Raw genomic sequence first — 22,126 nt, 5'->3', positions numbered from 1 at the left:
ATCCGATTGATTTAGGGCAAAGAGGTTTTACCCTCCAGCTTGACTTTACCTTTAAAATAAATGACTCTTAAATCACAAATCCTGAGGGAGCATAGAGGTTGGACTATGATTGATTAGTGACTCATTTTGGGGGGTAATATTCTCATATTCATTATTCAGGGTTTAAGTATTTTTGCAGTTTTGTTGGCTCACTGATGAAGAAGATACCGTGCAATAGACCTTTTTATGGCTCTAGTCTACCAAACTAGTTACGCTGTGGCCCGTGGTTTATTATATTTTGTTGAGGCATTTGTCTTTGTTTATAACCCTTCTAAGGCATTCAATCTCATTCTCTTGTATAGCTGCAGGCAAAAATGGCTAAGGGAGCTTTGTTACTCAAGAGTGGCTATGAATTACATTTCTGATGAGCTGCACAGTCAGCTGCAACCTGCCTTCATAGCAGCCGGCACCCAGACAAGCTGCTGTGGTCAGGTCTTTTCTTTCAAGGAAGGCAAAAGTATGGCATGGCTTATGTGTATGCACGTAATGACTCAATCAGTCAAATGTTTAGACTCTGCAGAATCCTCCATTTCTGCTTGATAAACTTGATTCTTCAGGACAACAACACCCATTTATGTTTTTCTTTTCTTTATCAGCAAAATGGTAACCTTTGACCTTTGCGGGTAAGGGCACCAGAGCACAGCACGAGCCGCTCTCTCTACATTATCACACACATACTCAAGCGTCAGATCCATTCTGTCAATACACTAAAAGGGCAAACATTAATCAGACAGCCATGACTGCATGCTCTTTTCCTGCCTGATTAAGCGCTGTGTCACTCACACTCTGCTTTATTCCACTTTAAAGATCCTTTTTTATTGCCTTCATGTTTGTTCAGCTTTTCACCAACAGTCATGCTTTGAATTCTATTAGCGATAGCGCGGATCGTTTGCTCTTTCAGTCATAATGTTTGAACTCAAACTCACTCATTGTTCAGGTGCTAAAGAATAGACTGAAGCTCACCACATTGTCCTTGAGCTCCAAGCTAGAAAAGATGTCTTTGTGTAATGTTTCCAAATAAAGCCAGCTTGCTGTCAAGACCGATAGCATTTGGAAACAAAGGCAACATCTGTCTAGTTAAAGCTCAGTGAGGGCGCTTAGACGTCTCCTTTTCACTCAGGAAGGAAGGTGTGTGTCAGGCAGGTAACAAGAACAGATGAGGGCTTCACTTTGTCTCTTTATCCTCGACATCTCAAAGTTATTGTATCATTATAGAGGGCAGTATGGACAGTTCATGAGCTCACAGTGAGTCTTAACAGTGGTCTTTCTTATGAGAACTTTGTTGTGCACCATTATGTTGGTTACTGTGTACACTTATTGTGCCAGATTTGAGCCGAGAGCTGTAAACCATCTGCTCTGTGTCTGTGCTGTGTTTGACTCTGCCTACTGTAAGGGTGAAAAGGCTGGGGCCTGGTGAGGTTTTAACTTAGCAACCTTCTGCCAGGGGTCCTTGCCAACTTGGTGGACAAGTGTTTGAAAAGATTTCAAAATCTTGCTCTAAGTCAAGTTTGGTCCAGCTGCCTCAATGTTTTTTTCTGAGCATTTTCTCAAAGCTCTGGACAGTTAAATCATAAATAAGGCAGATATCATGTCTATATAAAACAGCTGTTCAAAATAATAGACCAGCACAAGTAACAACAAAAAAAATATTCATTTGGTTTATGTTATATTGTTAGCCACCGAGCAGCTACCATGACTTTTTAGGTTTTTGGTGATATATCTCAACGACTGTTTGGTGGAATGCCATGAAATTTTGTACAGACATTCAGGGTGGCAAGAGAATGAATTGTGATGACTGTGGCGATCTCCTGACTTTTCCTCCATCATCACCAGGTTGACATTTATGGTTTTGAGGGGAAGTAACTATTGAATGGATTGCCATGAAATTTGGCACAGAAATTCATGCCCCCCACAGGATGAACAGTAATGTTTTGGTGATTCATTTAAGGGATAGTCCGACACAAAATCAAAAATACATATTGTTCCTCTTACCTGTAGCTCTGTTTATCAGTCTAGGCTGTTTTGGTGTAGACATGTCTGCCTTTTTTTGAATATCATGGAACTAGATATCACTACCTATGGTGCTAAAAGCACCAAAAAGTTTTTGTTTGCATAACTTAACAGCAATTTCAATTTCCAGAAATTGTAACTTGGTTACTTGAGACAATCTACAGACATTGTTGTAAGCGCTTTCATGTAGGAAATATTTATTTTTTTACTAAACAACACCCCCAACCATATCACCAGAAGGAAGTGTGCATCTACTCATGGACGAGAGGCTCGTGCTACTGACAGTGCGAGATGTAAACATTAGTGGTGTCTCCTTCAGCTGATCTGTAATGTTGCTCAGTGGTGCTAGGTTAGCTAGCAGTAGATGCACACTTCCTTCTGCGCAGCGATACGGTTGGTGGGTGTAGTTCAGTAGAAAGAAAATAGTTCCTCCATGAAACGCTTACATCAAACTCTGTGGATTATCTTCAGTAACCGGGTCATGATTTCTGGAAAGAGACATTGCTGTTGAGTTTTTCAAATGTTTTTTTTTTTATGTGGCACTTTGAGTACTACAAGCTGAGTGCCATCTAGTTCCACTGTATTGGAGAGAAGGCAGACATCTCTACGGTCAATATCTCCAACACTCAGCAACTCACACCAAAACAATGTTAGTTGATACATAGCTCTACAGGTAAGAGGAAGAATATATATTTTTCAATCTTGGGATGAACTGTCCCTTTAAATTGTCATTTGGTGCCATGATCAGGATAGGCTGTAATTTTATCCAATACTTTGTTTTATGGCCATTCCCCTTGAAACTAACATTCTAATTAGATAATGATAGCATGCTAACATGCTAAATTAAGATGGTGACAATGGTATCAGCATTGTCATTGTGAGCATGTTAGCATGCTGGCATTAGCATTTAGCTCAAAGCACTGCTTTTCCAAAACAGACCACTAGCCTGGCTGTAGACTCTAAGTTATTTGATTTATTGAATCATTTGGAGTATTTTTGACCAGTTTATGTTTTTAGGAAATTCATTTTTAACTTTTGAGAGCATCTTCTAGTATTTATAGCCTTGGTACTTGCCTTTTATGATCTGTGTGAACTCACTGTACTCACTTTAGTGCACTTTAATGGAGTACAGGCAGGCATATGTGACAAAACCTAAGAATTTGGATTTGATTGTGTTTCATATAGTCAATATGAAAACAAACAAAAGTATACCCTCAGTTCTGGTATCGATTTTGCAGATGGCTGAGGATATTCCTACTTCACCGACCAACACTCACACCACAACAACCTTTGTTGGGTGTCATTTTTCCCTTGAACAGTATTTTTACACTGAGCCATTCTTCTGCTCACAGCCAATTTTCCACTGGACCTCCATGATGTTGCCGGACCAGGTTGCAGATTTATGACACAATTTTCACAGCTTCTATTAAATGATGTAATTATTACCACTATGTCCCTTTACAGCCCAGGTTTATAGAGGCCTCTTACAACACCTACTCGCTATCTTGATGTTAGGTTGACTAGCTCCACCTCTGCCGTTACTTTTTACCTGCGATCGAAATTAATTAAGTGTTGCTGTGATTGACAAATGGCTTGCAGCGCTCAAGAGCTCGCCCGAATGCCTACTGCTGCCATCAAACCTCACACTAAATTTTGCAGAATAGCCTGGAGCAGGAGGGGAAATGGGCTTGTGTGCTTTTAGGCAAGGCTGTGAACTTATTACTTAACGAATGTCACACTCACAGAGTAGTGCTGCATAGAACATAGGTTTTTTGTGTGTGTGTGTATTGTGGTCATCAGTTCAGAACTTGTATAGACCACTTTAGTTTACTAATCATGCTACTTTTGATAAACCAACAGGAGGGAAAATCTTGTCGGGGAGTCTTTTTGGCTATGTGTGAAAAGAGTTGACACCTGATGAGTTGTCATATTACACCCTGACTGGACGTCACAGGATCCATGTCATATTTAGAGCCTGTCTTTTACACTGATGACCTACAATGTGCTAAGAGACTTGTTAATAAGTAATGTAACCCAGTGAACTTGTTGCTCGTGACTTGCAGTGATGCCATAATTAGACAGCCTTGAACTTGTGCTGCTACTGTATATGTTTACACGTAGATACACACAAAAGCATTTCTTTTCATCTAACTGCATTAGCATATACAGTAGCCCAAAGCACCTCTATGCAACACTATGTGTTCAGATTCACAGAGTCTCTAGCATGACTGGAGTAAGAGTCTACAGCCATCCTAGATGGCAATCAAATAGAGTGGTGCAGGGATGACGTGTTTTTGGAGGCCAACCCAAAAGTTAGGATGACCCTAGTTCCCGTCAACAAAAAGCCAATAGGATTTTTTTTTAAAATTCCTTTTAATATATTAGTGAAGAGACACTGACATGTTTTGTACAGCAAGATAATCTTCACAAAAGAACAACACTTTCAGAATTTTTGATGCGTAAATACAGTTGCCAGAAGAAAAAGCCATTAGGCTAGGGGTAGGCAACCTGTTTTAATTTTCATATCTCAATACTGTGGCCAAAAGTGATTCTGACATTCTCCAATTGTAAAAAAACAAAAAAATGTGTAGCCTATACACTGAATAATAAAATTGTTTCATTTCAGCAACTAAAATATGCGTCAATTGTCTTCAGCCCAGCGCCTTTTGCCAAATGTCATTAGCAGTGGCTATAGTAGTCTTGAGTCTCCCTCACTTCCAAATCCAAAAAAAGAAAAGTATCAGAATAAAACAGAATTTAATTGTGTGTGGAGAGATTTGTTTGCTTTTTGCACGGACTCTGCAAAGTCAAAGTTCCAAGTAATTATTAATAGCCTACTGCAGTGCCCCCTGGTGGTAAAACTGATTAACGAATTCTCATTTAGACCTTTTGTAATTTTGACAGCCAGTTTAGATTGAATAAACTGTATTACCTTCATTATTGAGCTTAATATGTTTTTGGCATCAGATAGATTTTTGGTCAAAAATGGCTCTTTTGGTAGTAAAGGTTGCCAACTGCCCTGCGTTAGGCTATTAAAAAACTATGACAGGATCCCTTGACTTCAACATTGCCACCACAACAAGGCTGTAAAGCCGTGGTCAGCAACAACCCTAGTCTCATTTAACCCCTTGTTAGCAACTGCTTTTTTTAAGACACTTAAAAGCTTCAAGATTCACAAATGGGGTATTTACTGACATATTTTTCCTTGGAGAACAAAACATGAAAATCACTTCTTACAGTCATCTAACCAAAAATCCCTTCCAAACACCCAATGACTTAGGCAAAGGAACCAGAAGACTCATTCCTGCACCACTTTATATCAGCTGCTCACATTTTCTGTAACTTAGCATGTTTATTGCAAACCTGTTGTGTGTGCTTGCGTTCGGGTTCGTGTTCTTGTTCAATTTACTTAGCATTCATATCATTAGCTAATCATAACAGTTGTTTTCAAGTCTACCAAATCCTCTCGCTGCCTTTATGAGCTGCATCTTTAAACTATTGGAGTGCAAAAATACATTGTTGTTGTCCTGAAGAACCAACTACGAGGCAGTCTTGTGCCTATGTGAACTTCTAAAGACCCTCGCCTCTTGCATGTCCAGTTTCCTTGAATGTACTGAGGCTGTTAGTTGCCTGGGTAACCGTAAGACCTGATGTTGTATTTCCCAGGTTACCCTCAGGTTGTCCACAAGCGCGGAGTGAGAGCTCGACTCATGAGGCTCTTTCCATGCTCCACAGCAAAAAAGCCTTCCTCCAGTAATCAAAGCAAGTGGCTCTTCCAAGGCTCTCTGTCTCTCTTTGTGATGATTGTTTTGTTGTTGTTGTCTAAGATGCTTCTCCTTTCTGTGGCTTTTCTTGGTAGAGGGGGCACACTCTCAATGTAAGCTTTAGTCGTACATGATTGCTTGAGCTGGGGTTTGGCAACAACATTCATTTTTGAAGAGTTTTTATTTTTCAGCATTTTACATAGAACATTTTGGTTTTACATCAGTAGAAAGAACATCTGTTGAACGTATGGTTTGTATGTATACACATTAGAGCGTTTAGTACTTTTTCCCTAACCTTGTTTGCTGTTAAAATATTCCTGTTTTGTCACAACTGAAAGAATGTATTTGCGTGTTGCAGAATATTCGTCACACTCACACAGTGAACACACAAACAGGACGTCTGATGTTAAACAAGAAAGAAGAAAAGAAAAAAAACAACTAATTAGCTGATGAGAATGAGATCAAGCAGCTATTTTATTTCCTTATAACAAATTAGTGAACATCACCAATGAATACAAAGCATTAGCTCCATAGCAGCACGTTGATTGTGGAAGACGTGGCCTTTTGGCTGTGGGCCACAACAGTACCCTTGAAGCTAATGAGGCATTTAGACACTGTGTCACACTTCAGGTATACGAGAGGCCCGGCGCCAACAAGACAAGTCAAACGTGGCGCTGCGAGGACAGTGCGGTCGGTGACAGGGCCCAGACAGCATCTGCCATCATTACAGGCCCATTAAAAAGTTTCACAGGGTTCGTGAAGAGGCTCCCTGCCACAAGGACTTTGTTCTGGGGCCTCAATAACACTAATTACCTTCGCTGTCGTATTTGGTGTAGAGGAAGAAAAGGGCATTTCGATTTTTTTTGTTTGGTTTTGTGAAGTAACATTTGCAAACAAAAGGACCTGATATAACGAGCAGAAAAGCGGCTTTAGAATGGAATCACTTCAATGGGTTTTCTTTGTTGTCAAGGAGGTTATAGACTTTGAGTGTGACATTTTGGAGAGAGGAGTTGTAAATATCTGGGTTGATTTGCTTAGCTTTTGATGATATTTGGGAGTGTAATGGGATATGTCAAATTCTAGCCTCAAACATGCTAATTTGCAAAGACTCACCAGCATCTGTTCACAACTGACCTTCCTCCTCCTCCTCCTCTCCAGACAGCGTCGAAGATGAGCTTGAACTATCTACAGTCCGCCATCGCCCAGAGGGCCTGGAGCAGCTCGAAGCCCAAACACGATTTTCCCGCAAGGAGCTGCAGATCCTGTACCGCGGCTTCAAGAATGTAAGTGATAGGGCCACCATGCATCCTTGGCACCATGCATAATGTACAGCTCAGAGGGCTTTGTTCTCTCTTGGACACTGCTCTCTCTTTGACATCAAAAACATGTTTTCCTTTGATTTTATTTGATTTATTCTTTTTTATACCCTTCTACAGTAGACAGGAAGGTTCGACTGCTCCATGGTCTTATAGACCTTATCACTATTCAGCATCCACTACGCTTTATAATAGTGCTAAAAAAATAATCAAGCATCTGATAAATGCTGTTTCGCTGAATCATCCACATCTTGCACTTAATGTTATCATGCCCAGTTGTGCTTACCACAGAAAATTGAATTTTCTGTACATTGTCATTGTGCCAAGAATAATTAGGTCATATCTCCAAGACATTGTGGAAGATTACTGATGAGTAATCAGGTCAAAGTCCTCCAGAGCAGCCCATATAAAACCACCTAACTTCATTGTCACCTCTAGTGTGAGGCGTAATGAGATGACCCAGAATTAACTCAACCCAAATTGTCTGGCTATGAAAGAGAGAGGGAAAAGTGAGAGTTCTGTGACAAAGGAATTCCCATGGGGCTTCAGTTTCCTGTTGAGCCTGCACTCTGCTCCAGCCAAGTCCCTGTAAAGCATGCCCATTAGTCCACTTCCACTTGAGACAGAGTAAGAGGTAAGAAGTGTACTAATGAGGCCTTTAATTTGTGCCGCACAGACTGCCTGGCTTCCTCTAACAGCGAGGGATAGAGTCTTGCATATGTTTATGGACCCCTGTTTTTTTTTATCATTACATATTTCGCATTTTATTTTTAGCTTCTCTAGTGGCATTGCTCAAGGGATGGCAATGTTAGTCGGTAGGTTGAGCCACACTTGAGGCCGGCCTGTAATATCTCAACAACAATTGAACTGATTGCCGTGAAACTTGGTGCAGACATTCGTGTTCCCCTCAAGATAAACTGTAATAACTTTGGAGATCCCTCTATTTTTTTATCGAGTCAAGAATTCAGCTTGTCCAGTACTTTTATTTATAACCAAATGCAAAATTGATGACACTCCCATCAACCTCAGCAGTGCTTTGTGTTTAGCGCTAGCTGGCAAATGCTAGCATGCTAACGAACTAAACTATTGTTCTCAAAGCACCGATGACCATTTGTATATCAATTACTCATCCTGTGTTATGTTGAAAGCATGAAGAAAACTTTGTTTTTCTCGCATGCATCCAGTGAACGAAGAATCCAAAAATCAAGGAAATTCTTAATGAATTGAAGTAAGGCAGTCAAGGCAGCAGTAGACCAGCAGCTCTTGTCTTCAGTGAGGTAAAATTATTATTTTTGTCAATGGAATCTGGTTTTGAAGTGAGCACTGATAAGTTTCACTACCAGTTCAGTCCCCTGTCAGAAAGGGCTGTCTAGTTTGGGAATTACTGAGCATATGAGTGGATGAATGAGATTTGGATTATACTGTATGAGTTGTGTTTGTGAACAGATGTTTTGATATAGTTTTGCTTTTGTTGAACGTGGACCCCTTTTACTTAAATTCATCAAAATATTTCTTTGTTTTTGGATTCTTTGTTCACCGGAGGAATGCAAGGAAAAATGTTTTCTTTACAAATCAAACACAACATAGGGTGAGTAATTGATACACAAATGGCCATTTAGGGGTGAGGTATTCCTTTAAATACAGAGCTGCTGTAGACTTGTTATTAATAGTTATTTTGTGCTGAGAATAAACCTTGTCATTTTTATTCGTAGTTCATCGCTACTGTTTGGTGACGTTGTGGCAGAGGTCCAAATTAGACCAAGAGAAAGAGTCATGACATTTAAATTGCAGCTACTAAATAGCTTTTGTCCACCGCTAAGTCCGAGGTGTAGCTCATTTTTTAACTGCCAGGGTCAAACAGCTCATCTTTGTCTTACCCCAACCCAGTGACATTGGCAGAGCTTTTAAGGCCAGCCAGACTAATAGAAGCTGGCATGGTTCCCATGATGAGAAATTTGGCCCTTTGTCCTTGTTATCCAGGGTTTCGAAGCAAATCAAATGCCTGTGGGTGGCAGGATGAGGTCATTCGTCTTGACAACAATCTTTACGAGTCATTCACTTGTAGCGCAGATGGTCAAAGTGGAGCTTTGTCTTAGATCCAGCAATATGTCTAACAGAGACCAAAACAAGATCTCTGACTCTGTGTCTTGCTCTTAAGGCAGAATTTGAGCAAAGGTCACCTTAAAGGTATGAGAGAATCCATTGTTTCATAAATCCCTTGACCACAGACTACAGGAAATAACACAATATTGTCCTCACGTCTGGCTAAATCTGCTGGGCTTTCACTGTTCACAGTCCGGGGCACTGCCTCGGGCATTAGATTAAGATCTCACAGTCAGCGACGATGCCTCTGTTCACACGTTTATTTCATTCCCCACACCGCTTATTGCCGCATCGCTTCACGAGACTCAGAAAGGAATTTCATGCCTGGCTGCTTTTGCGTTTCACAAATTGTATTTGTGATTTTATTATCATGGATGAGCTAATTTTACAAGCATATCAAATGAATACAAATACATTTTCTGACCTGTCACTTCGGCTAATGAGATTGGCACTGAATAATGTGTAAGATGGAACAGCATGCAAGGGCACGTGGAAAGCACTCTGATTTATCTTTATACACAATGTGCTACTCATTCCAATTGCTCTTTGCCCTTCAATTTTGAGGTTAACAAATATACAGATATGAAAACTAATAAAACTCTCATAAATATGTGATATAAGATATTGAAAATAAGGAACTGTAGACACACCTTGCCCATAACTTTGCATGTTAAGAAGTGGATCACAGAATCACTGCTTGTAGAAAAAAAGCAAGTTTGATCTTGGAAAATTCAATTAACATTCATATTTTCTGAGACGCTTTACTAAAGTCCTTCAATATAAATGTAAAAATATCCTAATGTAAATGACATTATGTCCTTAATGGGGTTATTTATTCATCTATCAGTGCCCTACTGATGCAGAGAAAAATGCATTACAAGAAAACAGCTTTTCCAGAAGCTCAATATTAATGACTAATGTAAAGAACAGTGTGTAAATGAGGTCCTGACTTTTAGCTCAGCGATTTATCTGTGTTTATCCTGGCGGGACCTTAAGGAGTTAGGGCTTCAAGTGAGTGTAACTCTTTCACTGAACTTTGAAATTGAATTGCAGGAGCACTATGCTGTACGTGACGATAACTAGATAACACACTGTCTTCACTCTCGATCGAAAAACCGCCTCCCTCGCCAGTGTCACCATGAGGCTGAAAAGAAAAGACAGAATACAGTCAGATGAATTCTGATGTCAATGTGAGATGCAGTTCAATAATCACAAAGTTTTACTGACCTTTAATTGTCCTTCAGGTTTGTGAGGGTGAGTCAGCGAGGTTAGAAGATGAAGCTCACTTGGAACACAGCCATTTGTATATTACTGTCTCACCTAATCAGTGTGTTATTAGTGCTGACAGCTGTAATTGCCCATCTGTGTGCAGACACACACACGCAGACACACATGGCGCTGCACAGACGTGAAATTACATGTTTGAAAAATCTCCCTCTCCTCACTATAAGTACTTAATTACATGACATTTCCTTGCACTTCCTCAACAAAAGGTTGACTGTTGACAACCCATTCACTGTAGTGTTGTAGAACATAAACAATGCTCCAATTAACAGAAGCTCGACTAAACAACAAAGAAATACTCTCTGTGTCAAATGTACAAAGATGTTGTAGAGCAACTTTGCTTTTAGGGTGGATATGTTTGATGTCCAACGCTTTCTCCCAAGGCTTAACATCTCTGCTGTGTTTGCTGGAATATGATTTGGAAATTGTCAGTTTTTGGGGAATACTCTTATTCATTTTCTTGCTGAGCGTTAGATGAGAAGATTGGTATCATTCTTATATCTGTCTGTTAAAAAATAAACTACAGCCAGGACGAGGTTAGCTTAGCTTAACAGACGGCAGAGGCTCCAGGAGTCATTAGGCTAAGCCAAGCAAAGAAACTGTTGAGCATGCTCAGGCCCCGATCACACAGAAAGCATTTTAGCTGCTAGTAAATTTTTGTTATTGTCTTTAATGAGAATTAGGCTTTTTGCATGTGTTGCTACGCGCCTTGCGTTTCTGCGCGCCTTGTGTTTCTGCGCTCTAAACCCCTGACATTTTTGCCAAACTCCTCAAGTTGAAAAAAACAAACAAACTAAAAGCAGAAAAGCGTCATCTCCACATTTTTCCCATTGTCCAATTGGATGATTAGAGGGGCGGGACTTCTGTGGACATCATCACAACAAGTTCACAGCTGGTAAACAATGTTGGAGAAACTCGTGGTACTTCCTGTGATCCACCCTCTTTTTTAGGGTCTCATGTACCCACACAGATCTCCATTTCTCTGTACCCAGCACACTATTTGCTGACAGCCTCTCACCCTCAACCAGAGCGAGATCAAGTACCCTTTGCCTGAAGGTAACTAGCTACTCATTACTGTGAAAATAAGTAGGTAGTTTTAGCTAACCAAATTAAACCAAAGGCAGAACATCAACAGAAATGCTTTCTGTGTGATCGGGGCCTAACGCTCTAAACCAGGGGTCTGCAACCTTTGCCATTAAAAGAGCCATTTTTGACCAAGAATAATTTTTCCATAATAATTTCCATAGACTTCTTTTCTCAAAGGCTCAAGGAGCAACTGGACAGGGGCTAAAGAGCCACATGTGGATCCGGAGCCACAGGTTGCCTACCCCTGCTCTAAACTAAGATGGTGAACAAGTTAAATGTTAGCATGCTAACATGTTAAACATTATACCTGCAAAACATCAGCATGTTAGCAAAATGTCGTTAGCTAAAAACACCAGATAGCATGGCTGCACAGTGTGATTTTGCCAAGTAGGACACCATACTGGATCAACATTCCACATTGCATTCCCGGACCTCAATCAATTTGAAAAACTTAACTTACCTCTAAAGAAGCAAAATGGCACGAAAGACCAGCAGCAATCTGCAGAAATGGTTTTGGAAAGAAAGGGAGGGAACAAGTTGCAGCACACTGATAATGTCAGAAGACTGTGGTTGGTTGATTAAAATTTTGGTCCAGGAATGCAATGTGGGATGTTGATCCAGGATGGTATTCTACTTCATGTCGTGCTAGCGTGGCTAGCTGTTTCCCACTGCTTCCAGTTTCTGTGCTATGCTCAGCTAAGCTAACTCTCACCTGTATCATATTTGCAGCACATTCATGAGAGTGGTACCAATCCTCTTATCGAGAAAACAAAATGTCTGCCTATTCCCTTTAAATTTGTTTGCACTTGCACTTTTCTCCCATAATAATATTCCCCAAAAAGGCTAAATCAAAAATTTCAGCTTGAACAATTTTTTTAGTCGGTGCCAAGATCACCAATATAATGCCAGTGTGACTCAGTCTCTCCACTGTGGAGAGTAGTTCTCCACATGCTGCATCATTTGGATTCATATGCTAGTTTACCCTGAGCAGCACCACACACTCCAGACTCTCAGATTTCATTAAAGCAGGTCGCAGACTCGCCAAACTACAATATGGAGACAGACTTGTGCTCATTCTGTCTCCCTAGCTTCCCCCAAATTCTTGACCTCACCTCATTCCACAAGATATGCAATTGGGTCTGTGAGACAACAGAAAAGGAGCGTCAAGGGATTCATGCAGACAACCTCGCAGCATCCTCTTTGCTTGAAACACAAGGAGCCCGTTTGAAGCGAGACAACAAGGTTTCATCTTTATATTTTCAGCCCCACAGTTCTGTTTCCTGACGTGGCTGATCAAACATGGTCACAGGAAGGAGGAAACCCGGTTTGCCCTGTGATTCTTATGAGGTTGTTCACACTGAGAGAACAGTTGCTGTCTCACATTCTATCATCCAAGAGAAGTGAAGCAAATAACTGGCTGTAGCAACTCGTGTCTTAAGTTTTGCAAACAAAATTGAAATTGATTTTGAGTCAAATCGATTAAATTTTCAGGTTAAGGTCTAGAAAACAAATAGATGCAGAAGTATATTTCCACTATTTCTCTGTTTTCTGTCTGTTTAATTTCTGTTGAAACTGTATCAGAGATGTGTTTGTGTTATTGTTTCCACCCTACATAAAATCTGTTTCTTTGATTTCCTATTTTCTCGTCTAGAAAACCCAGAGACACATGTGCCTCCCGCTTTGGAAATTGTCTCCATAGGTGGAGCATTTCCTCTCTTCCAAAGATTCAATATCCTGCCAGTGTGTGCTCTGTGCAGCCTCACCAAACAGAAATTGAACCTGCAAAACTAGCTGCCTTTATCATCACGCTGCCCTGAGCAAGGTCATCCTCCGCGTCTTCGGTTGCCCCTTTCTTTTAAAAGAGACAAAAGCATCCTTCTCAAAGGTGTTATGTAAGAGTATTCAGTCGTTTCTACTGAATGCTACCAGGCAGCCACAGGTGGGTGACTCTGAATGGCTGTGGATAAGATATCTATTGAGGCTTGAATGGTTTGCAGCTTGAATACCATCAAACTGAACATAAGAAAAATAAATCGAGATATCCTTGATGTCGCCCTTCTAATTGTATCCTCCCTCAATACTGTTGAATAAAATGATGCAGAGATAAACTGACAACTATTTTATTTATTTGAAGATAAAGACTAACTTAACATCAAACTTAAAGAGTGTTTCATTGTCCTATCTGTGACAAAATGTAATGTCTGTTGCACCCAACTGTGATGTCACAGTGTATTTGACACACCGCTGGAGTACACTTCTACATCACTGCAGCAATATAACAAGTTTAACCTTGCTTGGGTCCGGACCTTGAAATCCACCCACTCCACTGAGCTGACTTATTGGTTTGGCATCGTGACATGAAACAGCAGTTTCTCTGTTACAATGAAAAACATCCAATCCTAAGTGCCACAGGTGGCACTGACACTGTTGTCTGGATGTTGTCAAGCAGTGCGCCAGAACCAGTGAGCAGTAATAACAACAATCACAGTGCTACAGACGAGATAGACGCTGCTATCAAGGCTGTTGTAAATTGACGTCTTCTAAACATAGCCGACGTTGTAGTTTGTTTTACGACCCCTCCACTCTTAAAACCCAGGCAAAGCCAGTATGTTGGCATGGCTACACACCAGTGTGGACTGAAAATGACCTTAGATTCAGGTGGATACATTAGTCTCTAGTAGGGGTGGGAATCACCAGAGGATCGTGATAGGATATTATCACGATACTTAAGTCACAATACGATATTACTGCGATTTTAAATATGTTGTGATGTGCTGAGTATTGGGATAAAATATATTAAGATATTGTGCGATTTATTTTCTGTTTTCAACCGCCTAATAAGATAAAGTCATTGATATTAGTTTGTATCTGAAAGACCTAAAAAGCAATTGATTGTAGTATTCTAGTAGGCTACCTAAAGTTTAATTTGTATTTGTAATATCATGAAGTTATATAATAAAAAAATCTATACTTGGCATTGTGTGACGATACGATATTGCCACACAAAAATATTGTGATACTATGCTGTATCGATTCTTCCCCCCACCCCTAGTCTCTAGTGATTGTTTAAAGAAAATCAAATCAGTTAGAGTTAGACCAAAGATTGAAACGGAGTGCAACATGCTGATAATTCGGTTTGACTACCATGCAAAGTTTAACCACTAGAGGTTAGCATAAACAAGATTTTCAGCTGCTGTTAAGTTTCTCTTTAAATATTGTCATCTAATTCATTTTGGAAAAGAAATTTTAAGTAATGTTTGAAAGTTGGCTTTAATTTAGCCTCTTAAATGTTTAAGATCTCCTTTAGACATATTTTAAGGCTTAAAAAAGAATTTGTCTGAAATGGTTATTAAATAACAATAAAGGTAAAAAACAAAGATATACTCCCCCGTATTGAAAGAGCTGCAATAACTTTTCATTTTAAAAGTTTAAACGCTGAATGCAAGACGTCTCCTTCCAAACTTAAAATGGGCTTTTCAGTGATGTACTCTGGAGATTTCAAGTTTCAGTCACACACTTAGCTTTAATGCAAGGCTTCTAATATAGGATTGTCTTTAATGTAAATGCTAAATGACCCATGCAGTTCTGTTTTGTCTTCCAGGAATGCCCGAGTGGGGTCGTCAATGAGGAAACTTTTAAAGACATCTACGCTCAGTTCTTCCCACAAGGAGGTCGGTGTCTGCTTTGTTTTTGCAGCTTGTGTTGCCGCCTCTTATCTCCTCTGTGTGCTGGACCGACACAAATTGCCTTTCACTCATGTTTAGAAAAATTGCCCCAGAGTCCAGAGTGCTTTAAGTTAAACCACCATCCAAGAAAATGTGACAGACAGAGAGAGAAAGAGGGAGAAAGAAGTTTGTTTGTATTTACGCAGGCTGGAGCTGCTCAGTTTGCGCTCATCATTATGCAAAGATTCTACCCGAGGAACAAGAGAGAAAACATTAGGAGGCTTTGATATATCTGTTCAAAGAGAAAAAAGGCAGAGCAGTACATATAATGGCTCACCACACAGGAAACAATGATAAAACTCTTAGCTCTGAGCATAAAAAAAATGCATTCTGATTCTTTGAAGTTGTCCAGAAAAGCTACAAAACTTTGCTTTGAACCATTTTCTTGTTTGCAGTAGGTGTCTCTGCTCGTGGTGATTGAGCTGTAATCACGGCAGATGTTTTTTGATTTCATGTGCATGTTTGTTCTCTCCATAGATGCTTCAACATACGCACATTTCCTGTTCAATGCATTTGACACAGATCACAACGGCTCTGTGAGTTTTGAGGTAAGCCAAGTATTGCCATTGCCAACCTGTCCTTCATATCAGTAACTGATAAACTGTATGTGTTGGGTATTTCAACAGTTTCAAAAGAAGTCCACTGAAAGCTCCGACAAAAGTACATCAAACCAAACACTTTTTAAAGTTTCGACACTGTGAGCCTCTGAGGCTTTACACTGGGGCATTATGTAACCTGCAACCCTGATAATTTTAAATTAGCCCAAGCAAGTCTACTTGAGATGCTATCAAAATGTGATTAATATTTATGAAGGGCATATATTTGCTTATTAGGGCAGAACAGCTGTCATTATGCCAAACCAGAGCTAATGTGCAGTCCATTCAGCTTAAGAGTACAGGGATTCCCCGAGGGCCGCCACACTTTAGGAGATGGTTAATAACTTGAATAATGAGGTATGTTTGATTGATAGCGTCTGCACTATTGCTGTTTCATCATTTGCTTCTAATTAATACCTGACATAACATCCTTGCTGAAGTGTTGTGTATAACCAGCTGAGATGCTACTTTGACTTTTTTTTTAACTTCATGTTTTTGTTTGTCTCACTGGTTTTTGAGTACTTGTTTACAAAAAGCTTGTTTTTAAATGTGTATATATTATACAGTTCTCAGTGAATCTGGTTTTCTCTACAGGATTTTGTTATGGGCCTTTCTATCCTCCTGCGAGGCACAATCCAGGAGAAACTAAACTGGGCTTTCAACCTGTATGATATCAATAAAGACGGCTATATCACTAAAGAGGTATGTGCCTTTAAACAGTGTCAACAGTGAATCACTGAAATACGCAAATACCCACTTTTTATATGGAGTAGATTCCAAAGCACGAGTTTTTGTGGAAGGGTCAGTTCACCAACATTACAGCTTTTTCTTGCGAATGTCAGGATGCTAACATGCTCACAATGACATAGACTGTATAAAAGTAATGGATGAAGCCATCGGGACGTCACTCATTGGTTTGTGGGATCCCATTTTAAAGCCTCAAAGTTGGCATTTTTGGCTTGTGGAGCCAGAATTGACCGTATTTGGACGAGAGGGTGGAGCTATAGAGTAGTGAGGGGCACATCTGACAAAAAGGTAAACCTCGCAGAAAACCTGTCAGTCAGAGCAGCTAACCCTTAATTAACGGGGAAATTAGCTATAGATACCAAAATCTTTTTTGTACCAGGCTATAAACATGTCTATTTCTGCTGTAATAGTGGGCATTTTAACATAGTGGCCTACAGGGATTGACTCACTTTTGGAGTCAGCCCCAAGTGGCCATAAGAGGAACTGCAGTTTTTGGCACTCCTGCATTGGCTTCATTTTTCAGCTCCAGATTTTGATGCTTGCCCAGTGTCAGTGCTTACATGTTGATGTTTAACAAGTCACAATTTGGAATTTCTTATCTTAGCTTGTTGGCATGCTAACATCAGATTATTAGCATTTAACACAAAGTTCAGGCTGGTGGCAGTATCATGAGTTTTGCAGGTATTTGGTGAAGATGAAAAGTGAAAATTTTGACCTTGTGATTTTGCCCTGGATAGAAAGTCAGGGAATCACCAAAGTGATTACAATTCATCCAGAGGTGGATCTGAATATTTGTAACACATTTAATCGAAATCCATCCAATAGCTGTGGAGAAGAAGAGGTAATGTCAGGAGGACGCAAAGTGATTAGGAAACATCTTCTCAGGATCATCAATATTTGTATAAAAGTTTGTGGCAATCCATCGAATGGTAGTTAAGGTTTTTCAGTTTTGACCAAAACTTGCGGCCCAACCAACAGGCATTATTACCGTCACTAGAGCTATGCTGCTTGTTTGCCAAAAAAAAAAATCAGTGATAATGAAACAGTGTCCCTGTTACTTTGGATAATCCACAGACCTTACTATAGGCGTTTTCGGAGCAAACCGTTCTGGGGACTTCCTGAGAGAAACTGTCCACAGAGGAACTCCCCCAAGAACTACTTACCTTCAAGGGCTTTTTTTCCATTTGCATCGGCACCACCACTGGGAACACTGAAGTGACATACTGTAAGGCAGCCAGTGGTTGGTGAAGCAACGGCATTTTTGCTTTGAGCAGTCAAAATTGTTATTCTTGTTTCCCTCCATTTTATCCTTTACGAGCTGTTTGTGTTTTATGTTGGCTGTTTACAAGGCCAACAGTTTTTAAAAATGGCGGTACCCAGTGCTGCATTGGTTGTGTGCAACCAATCCCTAAACAGTTATGTCACTAATGGTTCCTCTTTTGCTTGGAGAGCACCTACTCTGAATTAGGTGCGGACACACCAGAAGGGGGGTTCTTAGAACTGTGAAAAGTTCCTCCAGTCTGAAAACGCCTAATGAGCAATATCATAGGGAAAGTTTCTAAAAACTGTCGACAGTGAGGTCTGCGGATTAGCCAGAGTTTCAGGGACATTGCTTCAAGTGTCATCTTTCAACGCCATAGTTAAAATTCCAGTCACCTGAGTGGTATTATTGCAGAAGTCTGTAAAGCAGACAGTCTCAGGCCATTCGGGGTAAATGGCTTTCTTTGTAATTTGGGTGAGCTGACTCTTCTCTGTGCGGCAGGAAATGCTAGACATCATGAAGGCCATCTACGACATGATGGGGAAATGCACATACCCTGTCCTCAAAGAGGAGACGCCTCGTCAGCATGTAGAAGTATTCTTTCAGGCAAGTGTGTAATTTGGCAGCACTCACCGCACTGTTATTGTCAGTCACAGTGAAAAGGCTGTTCTTCATCTTTTCCCTCTCTCTCTGTCTCCAACAGAAGATGGATAAGAATAAAGACGGGGTGGTAACCATCGACGAGTTTATCGATTGCTGCCAAAATGTAAGCTGGATATCCCGACACATCTCTCTCTCTCTACTGCTGGCACGCTCGCATTTTTCTCATTACATTGTTTTCTTTCTGTGCGCAGGATGAAAACATCATGCGATCAATGCACCTCTTTGAAAATGTTCTTTAACTTTTGGCTGAGTGTGGAGGCTTTGGAAGAGGACATCATCTTAAGCTTGGCCCAATAACTGACTTGGACTCATACTGTGTACAGTGTGCTATGCAGACTTTTGATCATAGATAGAAATGTTGTTCATTACTGTGGGCCACAAGTAGGAGTAGGCAATATGGTGCGAACACTCTGGAATACCTTTTGAACATTTTATTGAATAAATTGTAGAACTTCATTACATAAAAAAGAGCTGAATAGAAAATTCAAGGTTGATTTCCAACATTTGTCTCTGGAGTGTCTTTCTGTGTGCCGAACACAGAGTTCTGCAAATTGCGTCGGCCTCCAACATTATAAACACGCGGGGAATTCGTGATGAAGGGGGTTTAGACAGGAAGCTTCTATCTCTGTTGCGGCCTCGACTTGTTTTATTTACTGCCAAGTGAAATCACTGTGACTTTTTAAAGCATCAGAAACAAAACTGAACAAAATATCTGAGGTATCTTCAACAGCCCTCTCTGTTTTTACATTCCAGACCGGCTCTCAATTCCAGAGTGTTCTTACCCCCGACTTAGCGAACCATTGTGGTCTGTCTTCTTGCTCTTTGGAGAAAGCATTTAGAGAAAACAAAACACACACATTGTACCATTTTAAACTGTATATATTATAGATAAAGCATTAGATAAGAATTCTGTGAGTACCTTTTCAACTTTGTTCATGTTTACTTGCCAACTAGAATGAGACAACACAAGGATTGTATTGATGTCAAATTCGGACCATACTATCGATGGTTTGTCTACAGAAGCACACAGGTAGCTATATTTACCATGAGTATAACGTTAGACGATGATATCTTTTGTCATAAGATAAATGCTGCTTTCAGTGTATTTCAGTTAACCCTATGTATTCCCTGTAAAGTAAACCATCTATCAATATGTTTTTAGTTCTGTTTTGGAAGCACTGTTTAGGAGTTTACACTTAGAGCAGTGTTTGAGGTTATTTATATGCTATTACAGTCATTGTACAAAAGACTGTGGGTTGTACAGTATTAAATGAAAGTTTGCTCTCGGGTGAATTTCAGGTCTTTAGATTTGTCCATAGAATTCACTGTTTTTAATCAGTAAGGGCAGGTGGGTTCGGTTGTCGATACAAACACTGTAACTTTGTATTATACTCGTTATTTTTTGGGTTGTTGGCTAATTCGCTTCCTGCTGTTTTCCTCCTCCTCGTCCTGCGGGCCAAAGCCCCAGCTGCCCGCACCTGTCAGCCCTGATTGGTTCCTGCTGTCTGTGATTAAAGCATTGCTTGGCCCCAAATGTGAGCAAACACAAGGCATGCTGGGTGGAAGTCTCACTTACTGACTGCCTGTTGCTCGTTGGAAACTACTGGATCACTGAGAGAAGTGTCTGGACATTATGTAAGTAAGTTACTTTGTGTTTCAATTTGACTCTTTTCTTTTGGGTACTGGGTATAGAAAGTGTCCATCAAACCAGCCGGAAATCTGATATATACTTGAGAATTGGTTGATTTTTGGTGAATGATTTGCAGCATTTGACAGTTTATCATGTTCATTCAAAGTATGTCGCTACACTGTATAGTCACATAAAAATCTCCTCAGTGAGGCATGTTGGTTGTTAGTTTAGTAAAGAAAATGGCACATTTTTCTCAGTTGTGTTCGTTTTGCTCATGTTATCAGAGACCATGTGTTTATTTCCATCAAGAAATTGCCATTTTTTTCCTTGATTTGTGTTTGTGTGCCTTACTGTTTGTAAAAGTGTTTTCTCTGTTTGGTTGACAACTTTTATTCTCTGAAATATGATCATGAAAAATAACTGATAAAACAGGGGGGCGGGGAACAAATGTTTGCGACATTACCCACTTCTAAACATATCTACAACAGATCCCAGTGGATGAAGACACGTTCTTTCTGAAAAGCATTTCTACATTTCTTGTGTAAATAATATCCAAAGTCAGCGAGCTCTGACAAAGTGAAATAAACTATACACATCAAATTTTCAAATGTGTGTGTGAAATGACTTAAGTCACATTAAAGGGTGTAGATATGACGTGTGCTTATGGTGATGGAAACTACTTTAGTGCACCATAATACTTCCTGTTAGAAAAAAAAATGTTTAGATTTTGTATTTGGTGTGATGCGATGTCTGTTTGTGTTTTCAGATAGTAAATTCTAAAATGTACATTACTGGCTCACGTGTATATAACATAATACGTTTATTAATGCATTTTAGTCTGTGATGTCAACAGAACACGTCCCAAATTACAGAGTTTCACACTGTAAGCTTGTAATTTTAGAAAGGACAGTCCCTTTAATTCACTATTAACTACTGTAGTTCTATCGTTTTAAGTATTACATGAAATAGGAGCATATTTTAAAAACCAGATTGTGTTCAACATCATGGACCGAAGTATTTTTATTGTCCATTTTATGCAGATCATATTGTGGATCAAAGAGCAAATGATTCAGTGTTGCCTTTGACTAAAAGTGATCTGGCGCCCCACTGTGGTGGCAAGAGGAAAACACACTAGCACAAACTAAACCTGGACTGTATTAAATTAATATTGTTTGTTGTGTATATATTGGTTTTATAGTTTCTTTTGGATATTGTGTTCTTGTAAATAATTTTTTTGTGTAATTGCAAATTATCCGAAACTGACTCTTGGATAATGTGCGGTAGATTTCTCACTATATTTGAAAGATGACCACCAATCAGCAGACTGAATGTAAACATTTTGACGACCTTACATATCTTTCCTCTGAAAGCAACATACAGGTCAGAGGGTTTTCGGTGTGGAACATTAATTAAAACTTTCTGTCCTGTACATATCTTTAAGAAACTGAGCAGCAAGAGTTATGTCAAGAATTTAATTTGTTGAGGGTTTGGAATAAAATATACATGGCACGCCAAGACTGTCCACGAGTCAGCTCAAGAAACAACCGTCCATATTTCCAGTTCACTTGAAATCACTCCTTCCAACTTAAAATAGTAAGGTACTCAAATTACCTGAGATAAGTTTGCATACAAACCAAAAAAGATAAAAGTCAGCCATAGACCTCGAGGACACATACTTGACATATATACTTGACATATAACAACTATTATATCAACTTAAGGCAGATGGTCATATTTTGAAAACACAAGCTGTGTATTTCATGTACAAAAAGACTTTGTGTAGGCCACACATACACAAAAATATTTATCAATGCATACGTGAATTACACAGAGGCAATTACCTCGATAAAAATAAGCAACATGATACAGCTTTTGCTGTGCTGAAACCAGGACTGAAAAGTT

The 22,126-nt window shown here is 39.7% G+C and overlaps 1 protein-coding gene across 7 annotated transcripts in view; it reads left to right on the top strand.

The window, feature by feature from the left end:
- kcnip4a (potassium voltage-gated channel interacting protein 4a) overlaps positions 1-20,824 on the top strand; it is a 178,861-nt gene extending 158,037 nt beyond the window's left edge. For 5 of the 7 annotated variants that reach the window (XM_033651755.2, XM_033651752.2, XM_033651754.2 and 2 more), the window contains 7 exons: positions 6,972-7,096; positions 15,204-15,273; positions 15,805-15,875; positions 16,518-16,625; positions 18,433-18,537; positions 18,635-18,697; positions 18,786-20,824. In XM_033651755.2, coding sequence (XP_033507646.1) covers positions 6,972-7,096; positions 15,204-15,273; positions 15,805-15,875; positions 16,518-16,625; positions 18,433-18,537; positions 18,635-18,697; positions 18,786-18,833 — 590 coding nt within the window. In that variant the 3' untranslated portion in view covers positions 18,834-20,824. Of the gene's footprint in view, positions 1-5,715; positions 5,812-6,971; positions 7,097-15,203; positions 15,274-15,804; positions 15,876-16,517; positions 16,626-18,432; positions 18,538-18,634; positions 18,698-18,785 lie in introns of all 7 variants that reach the window. The other 2 variants (XR_004502962.2, XM_033651751.2) reach the window with 2 other exon arrangements.
- Positions 20,825-22,126: the final 1,302 nt, after the last annotated feature.

The sequence above is a fragment of the Epinephelus lanceolatus genome, chromosome 22 (assembly GCF_041903045.1).
Source record: "Epinephelus lanceolatus isolate andai-2023 chromosome 22, ASM4190304v1, whole genome shotgun sequence".
Taxonomy (NCBI): domain Eukaryota; kingdom Metazoa; phylum Chordata; class Actinopteri; order Perciformes; family Serranidae; genus Epinephelus; species Epinephelus lanceolatus.
This window is presented reverse-complemented; position numbering and strand designations above follow the sequence as displayed.